The following is a 24,600-nucleotide window of genomic DNA, read 5'->3' on the forward strand; positions in this document are numbered from 1 at the left end:
AAGAAAAAGTAATTACATATGTTTTATCCTCTTCCCTTAGAGATAGGAGGGCAGTACTTTTGTCTGGATAATTAAAAAACAAATATGCACAACCAATGCACTCAGACATTAGTTTGGGGAAAGCAGGAGGGGGTGGGAGGGGGGAGGCGGGGACCACTGGGGGAAAAAGGTGGGGACATCTATAATACTTTCAACAATAAAATAATAATAATAAAATTTTAAAAAAGAATGTGTTATCCAGTGTCTTGCATGTCTTGGTATGCTGGCTTTCTACATGCATTTTTTTTTTTAATATCTTTGTAATCTTGTGAGGAAAGGGACCTTCTTATCTCCATTTGAAAGGCATGGTACTAAGCCTCGGCACAGTTAGTTGAGTTGTCCATGGTTATACAGCAAACACATGGTACATATGATTGCATCAAATGCTGCTTCACCTAAGGTGTTGTGGGAGCTCAACAAGACTTAGGTGTATGAAGGTGGATCAATTATTTAGGTTCTCTATCTTTGGTCCTAATTCTGAAACTCTTTGATCTTTGGTTCTGTAACTAAAAGGACATTCATCAAAAGACTGAAGTTTCTTAGGTGACTTTCACCATGATCTTCAAACTTTTTCTTCTTTGATTGTCTTGTCATCTATCCAGATTTATGATCTAGGAGTTTTTAAAACACACTTATTGGGCAACAAAGTATATTCCAGAGCCTATTTTAAGGTTTTGACTAAAATGTTTATCCATTAAATGTTAAACTCCGCCTTCAACACGGAAACTCACCCTGCATTTGTCAGTGGGGCACTGCCTCAAAAATCCAAGCTTCCCTCATCTGCAGAGTTGGAAAAAACATTTCTCTAGTCCTTAGTCTACTTTGCCCAAAGGAAGGAAGGGATGGAACTTTTAGAATTTGCCTCCTGGAGAAACTTTTTGGTTCAGCTCACACAAAAACAATGGTTCCCTACTTGCTTTGTAGGATTATTTGTTATAGGGTATAACTCACAGGCCCAGAGATCTGTGTCGGAGGCCAAGGAAGTGTTTCCTGGAGTCCAAAGGGCAGAGCTGCCTGGAGGGAAGAGCCCGAAGCGAGCTCCCCGGGTATGCGGCAGAAGCAAGCGCAGCACTTTGCTTAAGTGTGTGCCTGGGGATTTACAGTTGCATTCGCTAGAGTGGGAGGAACTAAAGTTAGCCCACAAATTCCCGGAAGGGTGGAGTCTGAGCAGGAGTGCCTTACATTTCTCACCCGAGGTCTGATCTATAAATCAACAAAGAACTCCTGAGAGCTTTGTGGTTTTGTTGTTCTTTTTTGAAAGGAGACCGGAGTTGTGAACCCCATTGGAATCCCAGCCAGCCGGTAAGCACTGAGACACTGACACACACCCTACACAAATCTATTCAGTGATTTCAATGAAGGGGTATTCTTTCTGCTAGGACCCTGGTCACAGGGCTTTAGAAGCTTCTTCTGCCGGGTTCTTCTTCTTTTTAACTTCTAAATTACATCAATAAAAGTAGTAGTCTCCTAATGGCAGGTCCTTTAAAATTCCAGAGATCATTTTTATAGTTCGTAAAATTTTATATCAAATAAAGAGGTTTTACCAATATAGTGAAAAATAATTCATGTCAATAGTTCATTGGATTCATCTACTAAAAGATAAGTACTTTTGATTAATTAAAGTTAATCTTGTACTTACTTTGGTTTAAATGGTACAATTAGATAAAGATTCAGATAATTAAATAAACTTAAATCCTTTGTTTTCTGGGAACTCCCTAGTTGTCTTATGGTGCTATTAGTCATTAAATATGTATTTAGAGAAGTGAAAATGTCTATTTCTTTAACAGGTTGCTTCCCCTTTCGTTTTCTGAAGTATTTGCCTAAGAATAGAAAGTTGATATACTTTTTCTACAGAGCTAAAAGGTTTTTCATTTGTTTTTCTTTCCTACTTTTATTCTGTAAAGAGTAGGGTGTTATATAGCTAGTAAATTGGGGTAAATGCATTGATTTTATTAATGTTAAGCTCAGTATGTAATGAATATAATCTTAGATATGAAATATGCAGTTGAGACAGAGTAATGTCACTTATTTCTTAAATAATGATAAGGTAATGTTGTTCTATGTATATTAAATAAGATTTTCTTTTTTTCTTTCTCCATGAAAAGCTGCAAACTTCCTTTATAATTTGTTTTACCAGGTTCTAAATTTTGAACCCATGTGTACAATTCACTCATTTCTGGAATGTGACCCTGAAACTGTGTAAAAATTAACCACTGAGTACTCAATAGTCATTTATTTAACTGTTTAACCTTAGACCATGGGTGAATAGGAGATTCTGATCCAAGATTCCACAGAAAAATCAATTTTTATGATTATAAAATGTTTAACTATGACATTGTAGCTGTCTAAATGAAATTGTGAAAATACAATTTTCAAAATTTCCAAAGCTTAGTTGAGGGTAAATGGCAATTTTCATCACAAGTTATTAATATTGAAATATATTATGAAAATGTCTTTTGACATTTTTAAAAAATATTTCACTTCACTAATTTTATTTGATCTTAATCATGATTCTCTGAAGAAAGTAATATTTGACTTACTTTTATGTGATATTGCAATACAGAAAGGTTAGGTGACTTGCCCAATACCAAATGTGTATATGTCCACGTTCTTCATAAATTAGCACTAAATATGTAAAATATAAGATTTGGAGTTTTGTTTAACTTAAACTGAATTTATTTAAAAATAACAGCATGTCAATTTATTTGCAAAAGGTAAACCTAAACAAAGCATAAAATTATGGCTTGCAAAGCACTAATTATATTAGCTGGTGGGTTGAATATAGAATTAAAGAGCAATAATTATGAGTTTACAAGTTGCTTCCTTGTAGTGAGGGCATTGTGGTATCATGGGCACTGAATGGGAAGGATTAACTAAAAAGAGTAGATGGAGCCCTAGCCGGTTTGGATCAGCGACTGGAGCCTCGGCCCACAGACCAAAGTGGCCCGGGTTTGGTTCCCGCTAAGGGCACGTACCTCGGTTTGTCCACGGCCCGGATGGGATCCTGTGGGTGGCAACCACTCCAGGTGTCTCTCACATCGATGTTTCTCTCTTTCTTCCTCCCATTCTCCCTCTCGCTCTATCTCAAGATAAATGCAAAAATGTCCTCAGGTGAAGATAAAAAAAAAAAAGTAGATGGAGCCCTGGTCTGGTAGCTAAGTTGGTTAGAGCATCATCGCATCATCCTTGTATGTCAAGGTTGTGGGTTTGATCCTTGGTCAAGGCACATGCAAGTGTCAATGAGTGAATGCACAAATAAGTGGAACAACAAGTTGATGTTTTCTCTCACTCTCTTTCTTTTCCTCTCTCTTTTTCTCTCTACACCTTCTACTCCTCTTTAAAATCCATAAATGTTCAAAACTTACAAAAAAGAATAGATGGATTCATAGCCTGTGGGGCTTTGCAGAGTGAGTACAGGGCTGAAATAAAAAATAAGGGCAGATAAAAGGAATGGACTGAAGAAATACTAAAAATGAGCAAACAAAAAAAAGCTTTAGGATGCAAGAGGCAAGTAAAAATATAGTGAAAGTTTCCAGTCTCTGCACATTCACCCAAGTGCCATGACCTGCAGGCACCACCGACTCAGCTCTTCAGGCGAAGTGCAGTTTCCTAGGGTGACCTTTAGTACCTTTCTGTTTCTATTTCTACTTTGTTTATTCCAGAATGTAGCCCCCAAATGGGGGAAATGACACTGATCCCTCAGGATTATGATAAGAATTAAATAAGAAACAAATACAAAGAGGCTAATGAATGAATAGAAATATGTTTTTAAATAAGGAAAATTGAATTTTACTGGGATGCGACGGTAACAAAGTAATCTGTATGTTAATTTAGGTAACCCCACTTAGAGTTTAGAGCTAACCCCAATGAACTCTCAAGATGCTGACTCCAAAGAAAGTCCCAAATATGAAACAAGCTCTGTTGGCTGAGTCTCATTGGAAGTGCTCCCTATTCCCTATGAAGTTGGAATGGGAAAGGGTATCCCTCTAGTAACATGTCATTAGTCATTTCAAATAATTTACCCAGCTATTGTGTGTATTCTTATTCAACTGCTAATTTGGAAGAACACCCTGTCTAAAAGGCACTGCTCAGCAATGGGGTGACTATAAAGATAAATTAAGCAAAATTCAGACCCTCCAGGTTGAATACACTTCAGTAGGATAGACCAGCAACTGAATCAAGTTACCATAAGTAATGGGTTTATAGTCAAGGCAGACTTGATAATAAGGCAGAAAAAGAGCTCATGGGGTTTTTAGAACAGCAAAGCAAGCAGCCCCCCAGGCATTCCACGTAGTTGGTGGTATAGAACGATGCGATGACTCTCCAGACTGACTTGTCCTGTCATGCTTTCAGGAGACATAGCTGTTCCATTCAGCTATTCTTTAGCAGTGACCCTTACTTACTGCCGGAATCACTTTGTGTTTTAACACTCGGTGGTTCTGTATGTCTCGGCAAAATGAGTCACTCCTGACAATACTCCTCCTATACTGTATCATTTTATTGCTTGTCTCTGTGTCTCTTTTAAATTTTGCTCCTGTGTCTAACTGAATGAAGAACTGTATCTCACAGCTCACTCCTGAATGAATTTGATTATATGCTTGGCTAAACCCATCATGATTGGTTGGCCAGAGCTTTCACAGCCAATCATTCTCAGACCATTGACAAAACCATTGTCTTTTAGTGGGTCAAGTGTCCCGGAGAGGTCTAATTAATGATGACCAGGCAAGTAATAATGTCAAGTGGTAGAATTGCAGTCATCTCTACTCAGAAGGCAGTTTCTTTCGTTAGAAAACTATAGGTAGACCCCATTTAGAATCAAGCTGTCAGCATGACAAGCATGTTTGATTTTTCCCATTCACATATGAATCTAAATAAATACAGTACCTGACAGAATGTATTACAATTACAAGATGTGTGCTCATAAGTATTATAGGTGTTCAGAGGAGGAAAGACGATTTTAGCTGAGACATCATGACAGGTCTCATGAAAATGTCACATGTGAGCCAGGACACAGAAGGATGACTAGGATCTGAATGTGTTCAGGGGAAGTAGAACATTTTGGGGAAAAGGGAATGGCCTAAGAAAAACCACAGAGAGAACAAATCCCATGAAGAGAACAAGTAATAATTTAGTATGGTCAGATATTAAAAGAACCATCAAGATCAATGGTGAAATTTTTGACTTTTGTACAAAAGCATGAATTGTAGCAGCTGAGCCATTACTGGTGCTAAAACTAAAACACATGCTCAGGTGAAGCTTGGGATCCTTCTCTGGGAATATAAGGGATGGCTCATCAGGGGAGACCACTGGCGACTGAGAAAGGAAGGTGTCAAATAAGCAGAAGAATGTAAGTTTAGAGGACAGGAAGAATGTTTACTCTACTGGCACTGTATAAACACAGACATGTAGCTCTTGACCGCCTCACACCGTGTGTGTAAGAGGAAGGAGAGTGGGGAGTGGAAGAAAGAAAATTAAGTCGCTATTCTAGAGCCTATGTACGTTTGAGTTGGTGCCCAGGCATTTAGGCCTAAGCACACTCTCTGAGTTGAGAAGTATCAAGCATATATCTTGTGATCCAGTTTTCCCATGAGCTTAATTATTCAAGAGCCAGCTTGATATTTGTACCTGGATAGTCAGTATTTATTTTAAAGTTCTATGTCCTAAATAGAACTCTGATCTTCCTCCTCAGTATGTTTCTTCCCTAGGTATTTCTTCCAGCGCTGATGAATACTTACTTTCCTTTCTGTATCATAGATTATCTAGACTTTCTCTCCAAAATATATTATAAATCCAGATATTTCTCTCTACCTTTTCCCTCACCACATTTAAGCTATTGTCATTTCCCCCTGAACTGTTAAAATAGCCTTAATTTACCCCTCTTGTTAACTAATAAGTCACCAGAAAGCAGAACAAAAATGATATTTATTTAATGTAAAATTACATCATATCATTTTTTCGATTTAAGGTAATTACAATGATTTCCTATTAAACTTAGAAAAATATATAAACTCCTTTCTGGCCTTTAAAGTTCTTCATGACTGATTTCTGTCTCTGTCTCTCATTCATCATAGTCCCACCTCCCTTTACTTCTCTCAGTGCATTAGTTAAACAGGCCAAGTCCATCTCCAGCTCAGGGCCTTTGCACCTGCTGTTACCTTCCTCCAGTCCACCTCTTGTCCAGAAGTGATCACATACCCCTGCCCCAAAGAGATACACTTGAGCCCCCAATAACTATCCCATCCCTAGTGACTCTCTACCCCATTACTCTGCTGTGTTTACTCATAGATGTTGAAACTATCTGAAATTATATAATTTAATTATTTTTTATTCTTCCCCTTAAAAGTCACTATGTATATACTGTCTTATACACTGTTGTTTCACACTGCATGGTGCAACATGGTAGGTGCTCAATAAATATTTATTGAAAGAGAAAATGAATGAGGAATACAGAAGTGAAACCAGCCAATGTAAACATATGTAAATCAAGCTAGCCTAAGGAAAGCACACTTTTTTCTCTCAAATACAATTCTTACTCAAGTTCAAAAAACTGAAACTTTGAGAAATATAAGAAAACATATAAAACTTGGGTGATGTTTAAAATATGTATTTAGACCAGCCGGTGTGGCTTAGTGGACTGAGCATCATCCTGTGGACTGAGAGGTCTCTGTTCAAGTCTCCATCAGTACACATGCCCAGGTTGCTGGCTTGATCCCCAGTAGGGGGTGTGCAGGAGGCAGCTGATAGAGATTTCTCACATCAATGTTTCCATTTCTCTCTCTAAAATATCAATAAAAAAATATTTAAAAACCTTAGATCTTAAATCACCTTTTAAAAAATGTATGTATTTAAATTTCCATTGTTATTTATCTCCTTCAAAAAGGTTAAGTTTTCTTTCCAGAAAGATGGGGACTGTTCAGTGATGATTATGCAGAGTAGAATGTGGTTTCAAGACACACCAGAGTCTTTTCTAAGATATGTGCATGGTAGGGAAAGAGAAGTTTCTCGTTATCAGCAGGAAGTAGATCTCTTTAGTCTTCAGATGCCAAAAAAATACTAATATTACTCAAAGTTACCTTTCTAGCAACATGATTTTCATTTACAGTAAAGAATCTGTTAAGGTTTTATTGTGTGTATCTCCATAGTTTTAAAACTAGATCTAAGAATCTCTGGGGTTGGGATAATGGAGGTGGGATAGGAAGAACAAGGTGGGTGGGGCACTATTTTCCTGCACCCCACAAAATTACCTTCAACTGTTACGTTCTGGTAAGTCATCTAGAGGAAAAGGTGATGTTATATATGTTTGACAACCACTAATTTGGTTCATTTTTCAGGAAATAAAAATAAGAAGAACTAGCATCTATTGAGAGTACAATTACCTAATCCAATCCTTCCAATATCCCTAAGTGACTATTATTTTGTTGCTGTGGTTTTATACATGAGAAAAATTCAGGGGTACACTTCAATGCTGTTTGGATAACAATATTATTTCTGAGGTTGGGAAGATGAGAATCTTAGTTTAAAAAAAAAAAATGTTTCACCCAAAGAGCTAATTTTCTACAGAAAATGATAGTGGCTTTATTATTTTAAATTTCTGTTTTCATTTTTAGAGCACAACTTGTAATGGAGCCTTTACCTCTTGAGTTACCGGCTGACACAGTGCAACGCGTGGCGTCTGAACTTAGATGTCACCCTACAGATGAGAGGGTCGCCCTCCGTCTCGATGAGGAAGATAAGCTGAGGCACTTCAAGGAGTACTTTTGTATCCCCAAAATGCAGGATCTACCTCCAAGTGAGAATACTAGAAAGGGTTTTCTTTTTCTTAATCAATTTATTTTTGTTACTGCAAGTGTTTACCGTAAATCTTTGAAAACCATTTTTCCATTACATAATAGAACCATTGCAAATGTCTGCAAAACAGCAGGTTCCTAGTGCTGCTAAATCAACCTGTGAGCTGACCCTAGCCTTAGATTCTTTATGTTACCTCTCCTCTTCTGAACAAAATACTTACAGGGTGCTTATACTGTCATCGGCTTCTCTGAACAATGGAGTGACTGATTAACAATTACAGCAGATGCATTTAGTTGTTCCCAAAGCACTTTGAGCTCAGAACAATTCCTCTTCAATATATTATTAGAATATCTCTGATTGTGTGGCATCCAGTCTATAGCATGGTATTTGCCTTAAGAGAAAATGTCCTTTGGAAGTTGGTATATGAGGAGGGATTTTATTTTAATAGCCATTAGCATATATATGACTTACTAAAAAAGAAAGAGGAAAGAAGGAAGGAAGGAAGGAAGGAAGGAAGGAAGGAAGGAAGGAAGGAAGGAAGGAAGGAAGGAAGGAAGGAAGGAAGGAAGGAAAATAGAGAGAAAGAAAGAGAAAGAAAATCAGTGATTAGGAAATGAATAATGGCCTGTTGGTGTGGCTCAGTGTTTGAGCATCAACCCATGCACCAAGAGGTCACTGGTTCAATTCCTGGTCAGGGCACATGCTCAGGTTGTGGGCTAAATCCCCAGGCGGGAGCATGCAGGAGGTGGCCAATCAATGTTCTCGCTCTCCCTCTCACTTTCTCTCTCTCTCAAATCAATAAAAAAAAAAAAAAAGAAATGAATAATGCACTTAAAAAAATAATGGAGTTAGGTGACTCTGTACTTGGTTTGGGAGACATTCTGTTAAAAAGAAAAAGAAAAACAACTAGGTAGCACAAGTGCCAAAATATAAAGCAATTTTTCCTATTTGGCTTTGGTCCATTTTACTTCAATGAAAAAAGCTACCAGGTTGAATGGAATTGCTCCACCAAAATGGGTTTCACATACTTTACAATAGAGTCTAATTTCCTTTTTTCTTCAGATTAAGTGAGGCAGGTACAATTTTAGATATTCATAACCCAAGAGAATCAGCTAATATGATTTTAGGGTGAGACTGAGTCACATAACTGTCTCTTATGTTATTATGTAACACAGGACGGCACTCTGTAGAATTACAAAAGAATGAAATAAGAGAAAGCCCTATATCCAATTTAAAGTTGTTCAATATCAATTGAGAAACACATCGATACAAAGGACAGCTACGTGAGACCAGATGAAATGGGGCTGTAAATGAAGTTTCGGAGATCACAGAAGAGACACATCTTCTAGGTGTTTCTGGAATCTAGAATGAAAGAGCATTTTGATTTGAATCTTAAGGAATGAAAAGAACTGTTAATGTTTGAAAATGAGGAAGTTAAATCTAAAAATATTCTTTCAATGAGGGGAAGGGCACCATGACGTGCAGCGCACAATGGAGAAGTCCTCACAAGTAACCATGACCCGTAAGACAAGTCAGCTCTGGTGACCTTCCCCAGTGTGCTTCCCATGGGCTGCCTGAGCTATTTGATGAGGTCCAGTTTGAGGGATGACCAGAGCCCTGGAGTGCCACCGAGCTGTAGGCCTCCTCCTCAGCATGCAACAAAAAACATAAATCAGCAATCAGTGCTCTAGAACTTTATGACATTTATTCTAAGTTGTTATTTCCTCACAACTAATAAAATGTATTTTATTCATTTTCATGAGTAATAAGAAAAACAGACCCAACAAAGTAAGCAAAGAGAAATAGTAACAAAACCTTTTCGCTAGGGGCGGATGGTGGTAATAAAGAGAGAAGGAAGGGCATGGCAGAAGCAATGAGGAGAGAAAGTGGCCAGTGGTCCATTGTGCCTTCAGGTCAAGCTAAGTTGTCTTGCGGAATGATACTAAATAATGGCCACATCTAGAAACACATTTCTGAGCAATGACTATTTCCTGGACACTAAAGGTGAGGCTTCAGGGGTGGGTGTCTTTGACTTTCTTTTCTTAAGATGCTTTTATTCTATAATAATAGCATCAAGGATTTGAGGTAGGACCCAACCCTAAATTTCCAGGAAAAATAGTCTGTTGAAATGAAGGGGTACACAGAAAGTTAAAATGGTATTTGAATTTTTCGCTTTTTCTGTTACTGAACCTAACACTCACTAACCAACATGATTATCCTTGTGTTGTCACTTTCATTGAACAAATATTTATTAATTACCTTTTTATTTTCCTCTGCATGTTTTGAAACTTACTTTCTAATCCATCTCGCCCACTCCCAGCTCAGTGGATTCACAACATAACAACTAACCAGGCCACAATATTTGTCAGAGATTACTGTGAATTCTGGCTCTAACTCTATCGTTGGATGAATTTTGAGAAGCAAGTAGCCTTCAGAGCCACAATTTCTCCATGTGGAAAAGACACATGTTGCTCAAAAATGTTTAAGGGCTTACAGAGCATGAGACTTAGATTATATAAGGTGAGCTTAAAATAGAGCCAGGATGTTAGTTTGTTTGAAGTTTTACTGCAGATTTTTAACTTGAATAGGAATTGTTAATACCAGATCAACACAGGACCCTTCTACTGAGCTTTGAAATAAGTTAATCAGAACCCAGGTAAAGACAGCATTGTACATATAAACATTTCATTATACTAAAGAATTAACTCTATCATCCTGACGATAGGTAAAACATTTTTCTCAGATACCCAATAGAAAATAACTAAGACATTACAATCTGGGATAAGCTATTGCTTATTCATAAAAAAGATATAAAGGGAAAGAAGATGAATTGATTCAATATTGAATTTGGTCTCTCCGGGCCCCGCCCCTGCCTCCCAGCCTTGAGCTACACTTGGAGCAGCAGAGCCTCAAGGGAGACCCGTGGGTGGGTCCTGGCCATCTGAGGAGGCTCCCCAGGTGAAATGCTGTAGGTACTAAACAGACAAGTACCTTGACACAAGAAGATGCATCTAAAAGGAAAGCAGAACTAGAAGACACTGAGAGAAAGGAGACTGAATTTGAGAGAACAGCTCTACATATTGTTGAACAGCTTCTACAAGAGAATGTTGCCGAAGGATTCTCAAGGGAGTATGGCAAGCTTATCACACCTGCTCCTGCAGCGATGTTGTGAATGAACATTCTATCATCAAGCTCTGTGGTTATCCCTGATGTCACAAGAAGCTAGGAATTGTATCAAAGCAGAAATATAAAGTTTCTACCAAAACCAATATAGTCTACGATATTACTGGGGGTAAAAAAAGTGTTTTTGCAGTAATTTTTGTTATAAAGCATCTAGGTTTTTAGAAGCTCAAATTCCTAAAACTCCAGTATGGGTCTCAGAAGAAGAAAGTTATCATGATTTTCAGCTGCTACAGGAAGTACTAAGTGGCCATTCTAGAGAACAAGTACAGTTATGCAGTAAGGCCGTTAAAACATCAGATATTGTCTGGCAGCGTGGCTCAGTGGTTTAGCATTGACCCATGCACCAACAGGTCACCAGTTTGATTCCTGGTCAGGGCAAATGCCCAGGTAGTGGGGCCAATTCCCATGGAGGGCATGCAGGAGGTGGCCAGTCGATGGTCTCTCTCATTGATATTTCGATTTCTCTCTCCCTCTCCCTTCCTCTCTCTCTAAAATCAATAAAGAAAAACAATTTTTAAAAAAATCAGACATTGTCAATCCTGGCCATTTTGAAAAACAGTACACATCTACTTCTTCTGCTACTCATAGTTATAGCAGCAGTGATAATGAGCAAGACTTTGTTTTCTCCATACTACTGAGAAACAGACCAAATGCAGTGGGGTATCAAGCCACAGCTGCACAAGAAAAAAGCATCATGAAAAAGAATGCTGGTCAAAAAGCCACCGTCAAGCAAGCAGACAAAGACCAGATGGTACTCGATGTTACTGAGCAGTTAGGCGACTGCAGATTAGACAGTCGGGAGAAAGCTGCCGTTTGTGAACTTCCTTTAGAGAAAGTAAAAATACTCAGATTTCTTCAAATAGTCCTCTGGGAGAAAAATCAGAAGTTTCAGAAATTTCTGGGAAAAAAAATACAATAGTTCAGAAGTAACTCTAGTAGGCATCAGTAATAAAAGTGCTGAGTATTTCAAGAGGAAAGTTGCCAAATCCAACCAAGTTTCTAGGTCAGCTTCTAACTCAATACACCTGTATCCTGCAGTTGCAAAGGCAACCTTACTGAAATGTCTGAGGATTCTTTAGGTGAATGGAAGACAGAAGCAACTTTGAGGTTTTTGCATGTCCAGGATTCTGCTTCTGTGTGTCAGAAACCCTCTTTAGCCCTCTGGTTAAAGAAGAACTTGGTGAAGATGGTATAAACTCTGACCCGGGTAGTCGGTCTCCTGCCTTGTGGGACTCTCAGGACAGCTTCGACGAGTCTTTGCCTTTTAGGGCCTCAGATACTGCCATTAAACCACTGCCAAAGTATGAGAACTTGAAAAAAGAAATGGAAATAGCATACTTAAGGATCAGAGGGTTTTACAGAGGATAATGTGTTTTAAATGAAGAAAACATCAAATCACAAGATTCAAAAGAGCATGATCCCACCTTTCCACTGATAGATTCAAGTTCTCAGAACCAAATTAGAGAATGCATCGTGCTTGAAAAGCTGAGTAAAGTATTGCCTTTCTGGGGCCTCTTCAGATTACAATAGGAGATATGTACACACAACTTAAAATTTTGTCTGAACTTACAGATTAACAAACAGAAATATTACACACAGACCTACAGAATGGACCTCAGTTGCTACAGTGTTGCTGTCATTACTGACCCCAATTCCTGGCAGTCAGACGCATTCTAAGGAAAATGTGGGATTTACATCGTTTATAGCCACCCTGCTTGAGGAATTCGCATAAAGAACAAAGACCTTGAAAATTTAACCATTATATTTAGAACCAGCTATTAACCAGAGTGGTATTATCCATGAAAATGAATAGAAAATGAACTTCTATACACCGTTTCTGTAATTCTAGCCACAATAATGGTCTGGTGGTGATTGATAGCTAGCTTTGTTCTGAGAAAAAAATGTTTACCTTCTTAGATTTCAACGTCCTGCCTCCCAGTCCCTAACGTACAGAGTAACTTCTCCCAATAGAGGAGAAACACTATTCCAACAAAGATAACCAAGCCCTTGCATCCCTGGCTATAAGACATAGTATTTTTATTTAAAAATAAAAATTTAAGTCCTAAATCAAAACTTAAATGAATATTCAAGAAAAAAAATAATTTAAACAATATTTGTTATTTAAAATTACAATTTTGAATAACACAAAAATGTACCTTGTTAACCCCAAAAGTTTTTATAAATTAGGTATTGTCAAAGTGTGTGGTCTCTTGACAAGCTAGCTGCATGAGACTCACCAGGGAATTTGCCAGAACTTGCAAGTTCTTGGATCCCACACCTGAATTACTAAATCAGAGACTCTGAGGAAAGTCTGTTCTAGATCATTTAGGATGGTGTCATAAAGAGTTAGATCAATTGATTCTTATTCTCACTCTAGGCACTTATTACTCTCTGAGGGCTCATCCTTTCAACACATATTTTTGAGACACTTCTCTGTTCAGGGAACTATTTTCAGAACAGTTTATCAGTGAACTAAAGAACAAGATTATCACATATCCGAACCTTTACTGTGGTATAAGGAGACAGATAATAAACACACTTACAAACAGTAAGTAATATATCCTCTACTCTCAGGTAGTGCTCCACGTGGCCTGGGGGCAGTGGGAGGGTGGGCGAAGGGTCATTTTACCCAGGTCGTCTGGGAAGGAAGCACGGCAGAGAAGGAGCCCCGTGGACACAGGTGAAGATGAGCTCAGTGGCCACTTCAGTTTGTACTGCACAAGAGCATCAGACTCAGGGCAGCTGGTGTTGAAATTTTCTTTTTTTATGGTCAAGGTAAGAATACATCAACAGTGGTTTATTAAAACTGTCCAAGGTTTAAAACTGTCCAAGCCATCTAAAAATTATATTGCATCTCAAATTTTTGCAAGAGACTAGCATAATACCAAGAACAAATGTTCTTCCGCAACTCTGAATAATGAGAAAGAACATAAACAAGTTTTGGATGAATGAAAGTATCACAACTCCCAAAGTAGGTGTTAGAAAAATACTCAGGAAAGGCTATAGGTACAGCATGTAGTTTTCTGATATTTTGCCATTAAATATTAAGTTTGCTCTAGATTTCTAATAGACAGTTTTAATAGATTTGTAAAAATAAGTTTCCCTCTATTCCTAGATGGTTTCTGAGAACTTATTAGAGAAAAAGTAAACATTATTTTTACTCAGCTAGTGTTGCGCTCATGTTCAGCGCTGTTCTGAAGACCACAGCCAAAAAGAAAGAGAGAGACAAAGAGACTCTATTTCCAAGAGTATATTTAGTTTATATAGTTCTTGTTTGGCCTTAAAATAATTGAATAGTGCTCTTTATAAATTATATTTGGTAATACCATCCATAGGTAGGAAAATATCATGTATCTATAACATACATACATACACATACATAGACATACAGACACCAACAGAAATATTAGTTTAATAAAAAAAAAAAATTAGCTATGTCTCAGGTACAAAATTCAAAAGAGCAGTTGTATCCAAATTGTGTTTCTGTTAGATGGACTAAATTAAGGTTATTTGCTCAAATGACTGAAATCTTTTACAAGGATTATTATTATTTTTTTTTTATTCCTCACCCAAGGATATTTTTTTCATTTATCATCAGATAGAGTGGGAGGGAGAAATAGAGAGAGAGAGAACATTGATGTGAGAGAGACACACCAAACGGTTGCTTCCAGCATGACCCGACCTCCTGCATGACCCGACCAGGGCTGGGATGAACCACAACCGATGTACATGCCCTTGACTGGAATTGAACCTGTGACTCATTGGTCCAAGGGCAGACGCTCTAACCACTGAGTCAAACAGAACAGGGCTACAGAGATTTTTATTTGGATGCTGTAAGTATCCTTTTAAAGCTGGTTTGGGAATCATTTTGTCTTTTGGAAGTTCTTTATACCAAGTAAAGAATGTATCACATTGTCCCCAAGAGGTATGAGATTCTCTCTTTTAAAGGAATCCCCTTAGCCCTGGCCGGTTTGGCTCAGTGGTTAGAGCGTCAGCCTGCGATCCAGAGAGACCTGGGTTCAGTTCCGACTAAGGGCATGTACCTTGGTTGCAGTTTGTCCTCCACCCTGATTGCATCATGCAGAAGGCAGCCACTCGATGTGTTCCTTTCACTTCGCTGTTTCTCTCTCTCTCTTCCTCTCTCCCCTCCACTGTATCTGAACAAAATGGAAAAATATCCTTGGGTGAGGATAAAAATAAATAAATAAAGGAAGCCCCTTAAGGTGGACTTATCTAAAACAAAGTTTCTCCAGAATGACCATTACAATTCCAAATTATCCAAAAGATGCCCCATTGTTTCAGAAAAGAGCAAGATCCTGGACAAGGACCAGATGGAACCTATCTTGCCTTTGGCTTCCCTAAAACATCTTAACTTTCTTTTCCAACAACTGTTTCAAAATAACAACATTCGTGAGTTTTCACATTTTTTCATTTCTTTACTGCTTTCAGAGAGAGAGGAAGGAAGAGGGAGAGAGAGACAGAAACATCGATGAGAGAGAACATCGATTGGCCGCCTCCTGCATGCCCCTCACTGGGGATCTGGCCCACAACCTAGACATGTGCCCTGACTGGGAACCCAACCAGTGACTCTTGGTGCATGGGTCGATGCTCCACCACTGAGCCACACTGGCCAGGCTGTTTTCACCTTTTTAAACAAGATAAATGCTTTACCACAAAGCTTTAACAAGGACACAGAAGGAGAAACAGAACAGAAAGAAATGAACAGAAATAGAGAGTAAGTGTGCATACTAAAGTTGGAGAGCTCAGGATGCCAGGACAGCAAAGCCCAGACGCAGCAGAGACTCACTCACAGCTCTGGTCTGTGAGAATGCAGTGAGTGAGCGCAGAGGCTCTGTGGGTACCAGCACCCGTTCCCACTGGCCTCAGCGTTCTGGGGGTTTGTCTTCTTTGCATCCCACGTCTGATGCTAAGAATATCAAAGGTTCAGAAAGAGCCAAAGTAAAACCAATGCTCCACTGAAATACTGATTAATAGCAATCTATTGTACACACAGCATAAAGACAGTTTGCAAATCAGGAGCAGTTAAACCAAAACATGGAATGAGAATCAGGGGTATATTTTTACACAACAGTTTATAAAGGCAGTGACTGTTTATTCTTCAAAAAGATTGGCAATAAGTTAAATTAAGATGACTGAGTTGGTGCAGTCTGCCCAAGAAACATCTGATTTGACTTTTCAAAGGACATTTGAGTTGTGTCCAGTTTGGGTGTTTATAAATAACTACTATACACAATCATGTACAGTATTTGTGTGAATGTGAAGTTTTATCAAACTTAGTTTGTGCATGTGAAAGGTAAGATAGTAAATATTTTAATCTTGGTGGGCTACATATACACTTTCTCATCTTCTTTCTTTTTCCTCCTTCTTCCACTTATAAATGTAAAACAATAAAAAAAGAAAAAGAAAGAAAGAAAACAAAAAAAATTGTTAGCTTACAGCTATACAGAAAGGAACCATGAGCTGGAATTGGCACAAAAAACATGATTTGTCAACCCCTGGTCCAGCACACTTTAAGTTGATCGTGGAATCATACTGCAAATGTATTTTTACCTTTATAAGGAACTGTCAGACTGTTTTTCCAGAATACCATTTTGCATTGCTATCAGCAATGTGTGTCTACTGTTCCTCCTTATTGCTAGCAGTTTATATTGTCATCTTTTTTCTTTTAGTCATTTTAATGTGTGTAGTAATATCTTATTTTAGTATTTATATACATTTCCCTAATGGCTAATGAACTTAAGCATTCATGAGCTTGTGTAGTATCCACATATTTTTTTTAAATGTCTGCTCACGTCTGGCTGGTGTGGCTCAGCGGTTGAGCGTGGACCCGTGCACCAAGAGGTCACTGTTTTGATTCCTGGTCAGGGCACATGCCTGATCCCCAGGGTGGGGCATGCAGGAGGCGGCCAATTGATGTTCTCTCTCATCGATGTTTCTCTCTCTCTCTCCCTCTCACTTCCTCGTTCTCTAAAATCAATAAAGAAAACAGAAATTAAAACAAATAAATAAATAAAATGTTCAAATATTTTAATCATTTTAAAATTGTGTTCTTGATTTCTCTGAGTTCTTTATATATTCAGTACACAAATCATTTGTTGAATAAGTGATACAAAAATATTTTCTCCAAGTCCGTGGCTTATCTTTCAATTCTCATAATGGTATCTTTCACAGAGCAGAAGTTTTTTATTTTGAGGATGCCATAATATATTAATTTTTTCTTTTATGGATTGTACTTTTGGTGACATATCACAGAACTCCTTATCTAAACTTAAGTTTCAAAGGCTTCTTTGACCCATGTTTTATTTAGAAGTGTGTTGTTTAATTTTCAAGTGTTTTGATATTTTTCAGTCTTCTTTTTATTACTGATTTCTATTTTAATTATATATGGTCACAGAACATTCAATGTATGCTTTCAATTTTTTAATATTTGCTCAGGTTTTTATGACCCAGGATAATGGTCTATCTTGGTGAAGTCTTTATGTACATTTAAAAGAATGTTTACTCTGTTGTTTGCTAGGGTGTTTAATAAATATCAACTATATCAACTACACTAATTTGCTTGATGGTGTCTTTTGGTTATATGTCCTTACTGATTTTCTATTTACTTATTATATTAATTATTAAGAGAGGGGCAATGAAGTCTTCAACAATAACTGTGTAGATTTTTTCATTTCTCCTTTTAAGTTTTTCAGTTTTTGCTTTGTATGTGTTGGGACTCTGTGGTTAGATGCATTCACATTTGGGATTGTTATATCTTCTTCTTGAATTGACATATTTATTATCATGTAATGTTTTACTTTATCCCTGCTTCCTCTGCAGTCTACTTTGTCTGATATTAATATACTCATCAAGTTTCATTTTGGTCAGTGTTTGCATAGCATGTCTTTCTCTACCCTTTTATGTTATTCCTACCTATATCATGACAATTAAGGACAGACAGAATGCTTACAGACAATGTATAGTTGGGTCACTTTTAATTTATCCTGGCAATCATTATCTTTTAATTATTGCATTTAGATCATTTATGTTTAATATTATTATTGATATGTTTAAATGTAGGTCTACAACTTTTTATTTATTTTCTGTATATCAGTTTTTTATTTTTCTCCCTTTTTTTGTCTTACTTTTAAATCATTGTTTTGTTTTGGGGTTTTTGTTTTTATTTCTTGGTATAACAAGTTATATTTCAAGTTTTTTATATCTTTTTGTACAGTTTTTTGTTTGTTTTCATGATTGCTCTAGAAATTATGTATGTAATATAAAATATATATTAAATAATAATTATTAGTATACATTAAATATAAATAAAACTTTTAAATCAGGTTAGAAGAATTACTTTATCACTTCAAATAGGTTGTAAAAACTTTACTACTATATAATTATATAGTTGGTTCTCTTTACCTTTCTCTATCCTGTAGTTGTCATATACATTACAGACACTAAAAACCCAATCAGATTAGTTTATTTTTTAATTTAAAACTGTGTATTGTACATATTTTAAAATATTAAAGAAGAGAAGAATGCTAACACTTACCTAGATATTTGCTATTTCTGTTGCTTTCCCTTTATTCCTAAAGTCCAAATTTCTCTCTAGTATTATTTTTCTACACCCTAAAGAATTTCCTTGAGCATTTTTTTTTTTTTTTAAACAGATCTACTGGCTAGAATTTTCTTAGTTTTATTTATTTATTTATTTTAAATCTAAGAATGTTTTTTATTATGCTTTCATTCCTGGAGTATATTTTTGTTCAATATAGAATTCTGTACTGACAATTATGTTCTTTCAGAGACTTTCTAAAATTTTTATTTTATTTCTTTCTTGCTGCCATAGTGTTTGATAAGAAATGTTTAGTCCTTGCCCTGTCTGGGTGGCACAACTTGTTGGAGCATCGTCCATGTACCCAAAGGTTGTAGGTTCAATCTCTGGTCAGGGTGTATAAGGGAGGCGACTGATTGATGTTTCTCTCGCACATTGAAGTCTCCCTCCCTCTCTCTCTCTCTCCCCAACCCCTTCCTTTCTATCAAAAAAAAAAAAAAAAAATCAATAAAAACATATCCTTGGGTGAGATTAAAAAAACAAAAAGAAATGTGTAGACATTAGAATTTTTTATTCCTCATAGGTCATAGCTATTATTCTTTGGTTGCTTTAAGAAATTATTTTTTGGGGGGTCTTTATTTACAGCTGTTTGATTACAATGTAGCTAGCATGCATTCATTTGACTTCATCCTTCCTGGAGTTCACTGAGATTTTTGAATGTGCAAGTTTAAATCATTTGACAAATTTAAAGAGTTTTTAATTATTGTTTCTTAAAATTTTATTGCACCTCACTCTTTCTTCTTTCCCTCTGATATTCCAGCAATTCAAATGTTATGCCTTTTGATATTGGCCTACATATCATGTTCATTTTCATATCATCTCTTTTTTCTTTCTATGATGTAGAGATTGGATCATTTCTACTGATGTGTCTACAAGTTCATTGACTCTTTTCCCTGCTGTCTTCATTCTGATCTTGAGTCCTTGGAATAATTAAATTTTTTATTAATTATATTTTTTAGTTATAAACTTTCCACTTGTTTCTTTTAAAAATATTGTACTTCTCTGTTGAAACTTTCTGTCTTTTCATTCATTTTAATCATTAACTTCTCTTACATGATACATTAGGATTACAATAGCAACTTAAAATCTTTATCTGATTATTTCAAAAGCTATGTTAATTTAGAGTTGGTGTTCATTGATTCTTTTCCTGTCGGAGATGTTGAGATTGTTCTGGTTCTTAGATTGAATAATTTTGGATTTTATCCTACAAATTTTGAATATTATCATATGAAACATTGTGTCTTTTTAAATCCTATGGTGAATGTTGTTTTGTTGATTTCCTTTGGTTTATTTTAGCACACAGTCTACCCAGATAAGTTTAGTTTTCAAGGATCTGTCATGCACATATACCACTTAGACTCCAATTTGAAATCTAGGATCAATTCTCAAAGTTTTCTTATGCTGTTTTGGGTTAAGTACACTCAGGCACAGTTTGGGGGTGAACTTGGGAGTTTATGTACAATTTTATATTATCGTTTTCCTAAGCTTTCTCTTTGCAATAGGCCTAAAACTTTCCTGTTCCCAGAGGCCCACTTCCATTTTCCTCTGGCCAGAAAATTAAAACTATAATTTACACATTTTGTTGTGCACTTTTTATGACTATACTTGCTTCTGGTGAGGCAACGGGCAGAGAACAAAAGCAACCAGAATGATCGCATGTTCTTAGAACCATCCTTCCTTCGGTTAGAGAGAAGTGCGTTCTTGCTCAATTATTTGTGTACAGGTGCAGCTGCTGTTGTTGTAACTGCCACCACTGTCACCGGATTGGCTGGTGGGCACCATGAAGGATCGCAGAAATAAATGATAGAAAAGAAAAAAAATCCTAAACACTAGAGTATTTTTCCCACTCTCTTTTATTTCGCCCTTAGTAATTTTCTAAGGGCCAAAAAATGGGAACACTGGGTTTCTCCTGCAGCTTGTACAGTCGCTATAATACATAATTTGGGTTTGTGACTGTCTTTGAAACCAAAACAGGAGAGATTTCTCAGAGGTGGAAACAAAATTCAAAACTCAATGCCTGTTTGGTGGTATTTCAAATTCTGTTTTCTTCTCTTATAAACCTATTGGCATTTACTTTTTAGACTTCTCAGATTCTAAATTGCTACTCAATGCATGTTATTTACATTTAGTGTGTCAGAGTGAAGTGTGCTTCTCCATATGAAGTTATGTCTTTGACTTCCCTGAAGTATAAAAGACAAAAAAAAAAAAAAGTGCTTAAAGAAAAATAACTTATTAAATCTAAATTATGCTAAAAAAGAAGAAACACTTATTTTAAAATATTTTTTTTTAAGAAAGAAGAATATATTAGTAAGCTAGTTTTTCGTTCTAGTCACCAAACGCAGACTTGGTCCTTAGGAATTGTGAGATGCATATAAGAAAAGTGACAGGTTCTGGGACCAGTGGATTGCTTCTGGACATTATTTGCCTACCGATAAAATTTTGACCTAGTTTTTCAGAGGACTATGGTCTCTGAAAATGGACATAAGCATCAATTCTAGTTTATAAGTATTCCAAATTGCCTAATTCAATTCAATACTGTCAACAACCAATACCCAATCACATTTGTATCACAAGTATTTAGATTGTAACAATTTTACAATTAGTTCTTATCCAATAGATTCATATTGGTGCTTATAATCTTGATATTACCAAATCTCCAAATAATCAAAATACAAATGAAACAAACAACTGGAATCTTTATGCTTTCCATTACTAATTATAATACAATCAGCAATAATTTCATGTTTACCAATCTACAAAAAAATTATATATCATTAAGGAGGGTCTTTTCTTCTTCTTTCTTTTCTTGTTTTTTGTTTTGTTTTCTTCTTTTTCTTATTAAATTGAGAACAGAATCCCTAGTTTAAAAAAAAGTTTAGATTTATCAAGTGAGCAGCCATAAAATGTTGGAATTTTAGCCTAGGATTTCTAATAGAAAGAAGACTCTAAGAATACGTGTAAATCTACATATCACGTGGTTTTTTCATATACATATGGAGGAAAAAAATCTCTTAAATATAAATTACTTTAAAATAGATAAATTAATACATTTATTATAGAGGTTAACTTCTACATAGATGTTTTTCTTTTCTCTTCCTATATTTTTAAGCAAAAGATACAAACATCTTGCAGTTCCAGCAACCAATTCCAGAACAAAGTAGCTTTTGAGTAATCAACTCTTCCTTACATCATAGATCTAGGCTTTGAATCAGTTTTGCTTCTTTACATCAAGTTGTATCTTAGGTTTTTAAAGTGTGTAACAGGCAGAAAGTGAAATTTCTAAGTTCAAGGAAAAAAAATTCAATTAAAGCTAAAGTAATTTTTAAAAAACATTTACTTTAAAAAATATATATCAATTGCCCTGGCTAGTTTGGCCCAGTGGTTAGAGTGTGGGCCCACGGATCAAAGAGTTAAGGGTTAGAGTCTAGTCAAGGGCACATACCTCAGTTGCAGCTTGGTCCCTGGCCCTGATCAGGGTCATGCGAGAGGCAACAACAAATTGATGTGTCTCTCTCACATGGATGTTTCTCTCTCTCTCCTCCTCCCTCTTTATCTGAAGATAAATGGAAGAATATCCTTGGGTGAGGATTTTTAAAAAATATATATCAAAATATGTTACCAAACTAGTATTTTAGTCTAATAAAAATATCTAACTAGTAATATTGCAATAAATATTAATAATATAGAATGAATTAAATTTCTGCAATTCTGATAGAAAATATTTAGACTGATTTCACACACTGACATTCCCATTTAATTAATGTTGGCTTATATTATCCCATGGCATACATATCAGAGATACACACTGGCATGTGACAGAGACAATCATTAACATTTGAGTTACTTTTAATAACAATTTAATTTTTAAAAGTATTTTTTACATAGCCCTGGCCAGTTTGGCTCAGCAGTTAGGGCGTCAGTCCGTGGACCAGAGAGTCCCGGGTTCAGTTCCCGCTAAGGGCACGAACCTCGGTTGCAGTTTGTCCCTGGTTTGGGGTCATGTGGTGGCAACCACTCAATGTGTCTCTTTCACATCAGTGTTTCTCTCTCTCTCTCTTTCTCTCTTTCTTCCTCCCACTCTTCTCTAAACATAAATTTTAAAATGTCCTCGGGTGAGGATAAAAATATATATATATATATATTTTTACATAGACAAGTCAGTTTAAATATATTTAGAACTTACCTTTACTTTTTGTAAAACCATTGGCTTATTTCTGGATTTTCTCTTTAATTTGTAAAAAGAAAAATCTTTCGATTTACTTTATAGCTTTTCTATCAATCTTGCATAAATGAAACTAGTTCCTTTGTTAGACTTAGAACATATAAATAAACTAAAAGAATAAGCAAATAAAGTTTAGAGTGATACACATTTTTGATGCATCTGAACTGTTACGCAGAAGCAATCATGTACATTTCCAGAATCTTGAGCTCTATAGCAACCATATTGCAACTTTCGTCAAGATATGAACCATCCAGCCAAATGGCTCTAAGACATAAGGCCTAATTGAAGTCAGGCCTGTTTGTAGAAGCTGACACTTGAGTTCTTGGAATTTTTTGACCATTTGCAGTCAAGTGAACTTTTAAGGAGGGTGTTATGGGTTGAACTGTGTTCCATAAAGGTATGTGTGTTCAAGTCTTAATGTCTAGAATTATAGAATGTGACCTTATTGGACATGGAGACTTTATGGATACAATCAACTTAAAATGAGGTCATTCGGGTGGGCTCTAATCCAATATGATTTATAAAAAGGGTAAATTTGGAGACAAAACAGGGAGACATGCAGGGAGAACATCTGTGAAAATGAAGCCAGACGTTTACAAGTCAAGTAGAGAAACCTAGAACAGACCCTTCCCTCACAGCCCTCAGAAAAAGAAATCCTGCCAACACCTTGATTTTGACCTTACTGCCTCCCTCATGGTGAGATAATAAAAGTCTGTCATTTAATAATCCCACTTGTAAGACTTGGTTACAGAACCCCGAGCAAACTAACACAGATGGTCAATAGCAGGAAACAGTATCCCTAGTTCAAGGAGGATGAATAGAAGATAGAGACTTGACTGACAGAAAATTCATGAACTCTTTCAGCAGGCACAATCTGTGCTAGAATTTCATTAGTGGTGTTTTCCAGGTGAATGTCAAGGTCATGATGGAAAGATCGGGCAAGGATCAGCAAACATTTTCTATACTAAAGTTTTATGAAGACACAGCCACATTTATTTATTGACAAATTGTCTTATGGCTGTTTTTATGCTACAGTGACAGACATGGGTCCTTGCTGCAGAGATTGTATGTTGAACAAGGCCAAAAATATTTGTTTTCTGGCTCTTGACAGAAGAGTTTTGCCTTGCCTTACCTTGAACAAGATCATGGCTAGGCACTGCTAGGATATCCTGCCTACTGGGTCTAACAGAACAAATGCAGGAAATGATCTGATCTAAATACAAAATCAGGTCCTGTTCAGGTAGCTGTATTGGTTACAGTGTCATCTTGATACACCACGGTTGCAGGTTTTCTCTCTGGTCAGGGCACATACAGGAAGCAAGCAATGAATGCATAAGTAAGTAGAACAACAAATCAATGTCTCTCTCTCCCTCTCTCTCTCAATATCTCTCCTCCTTCCTCTCTTTTTCTAAAAATAAATAAAATACACACAAACTTATAGGATCCTCAGATCATGATGTTTTAGAGTATATATGGACAGGATTAAGATAGATTAAGAGGAAAAAAATGAAACTCAATATTTATATCTTCATCCCAAACATATCAGATGGACACAAATACAAAGGAGGAAGATTTTCAGAAGTAAAATAAATAAAGGCACTAAAATAAAAAGAGTTGAAAAAAGAAGACTTTATCAAGATTTGGGGACCCATCAAAATGACATGTTAATCAAGCAGAAGTTTATTTTTAAAAGGGAGAGATTGCAGTAAACTTCATGTTCTTTGTAAAAAGTCCATTGAAGTGGAAGAGA

The 24,600-nt window shown here is 36.4% G+C and overlaps 1 protein-coding gene across 4 annotated transcripts in view; it reads left to right on the forward strand.

Annotated features, from left to right (window-relative positions):
* Positions 1–1,155: 1,155 nt before the first annotated feature.
* KYNU (kynureninase) overlaps positions 1,156–24,600 on the forward strand; it is a 98,315-nt gene continuing 74,870 nt past the window's right edge. For 2 of the 4 annotated variants that reach the window (XM_036254661.1, XM_036254659.1), the window contains exons 1-2: positions 1,156–1,337; positions 7,647–7,828. In XM_036254661.1, the coding sequence (XP_036110554.1) occupies positions 7,660–7,828 (169 nt within the window). In that variant the 5' untranslated portion in view covers positions 1,156–1,337; positions 7,647–7,659. Of the gene's footprint in view, positions 1,342–7,646; positions 7,829–24,600 lie in introns of all 4 variants that reach the window. The other 2 variants (XM_036254660.1, XM_036254662.1) reach the window with 2 other exon arrangements.

The sequence above is a fragment of the Molossus molossus genome, unplaced genomic scaffold (assembly GCF_014108415.1).
Source record: "Molossus molossus isolate mMolMol1 unplaced genomic scaffold, mMolMol1.p scaffold_m16_p_11, whole genome shotgun sequence".
NCBI lineage: Eukaryota > Metazoa > Chordata > Mammalia > Chiroptera > Molossidae > Molossus > Molossus molossus.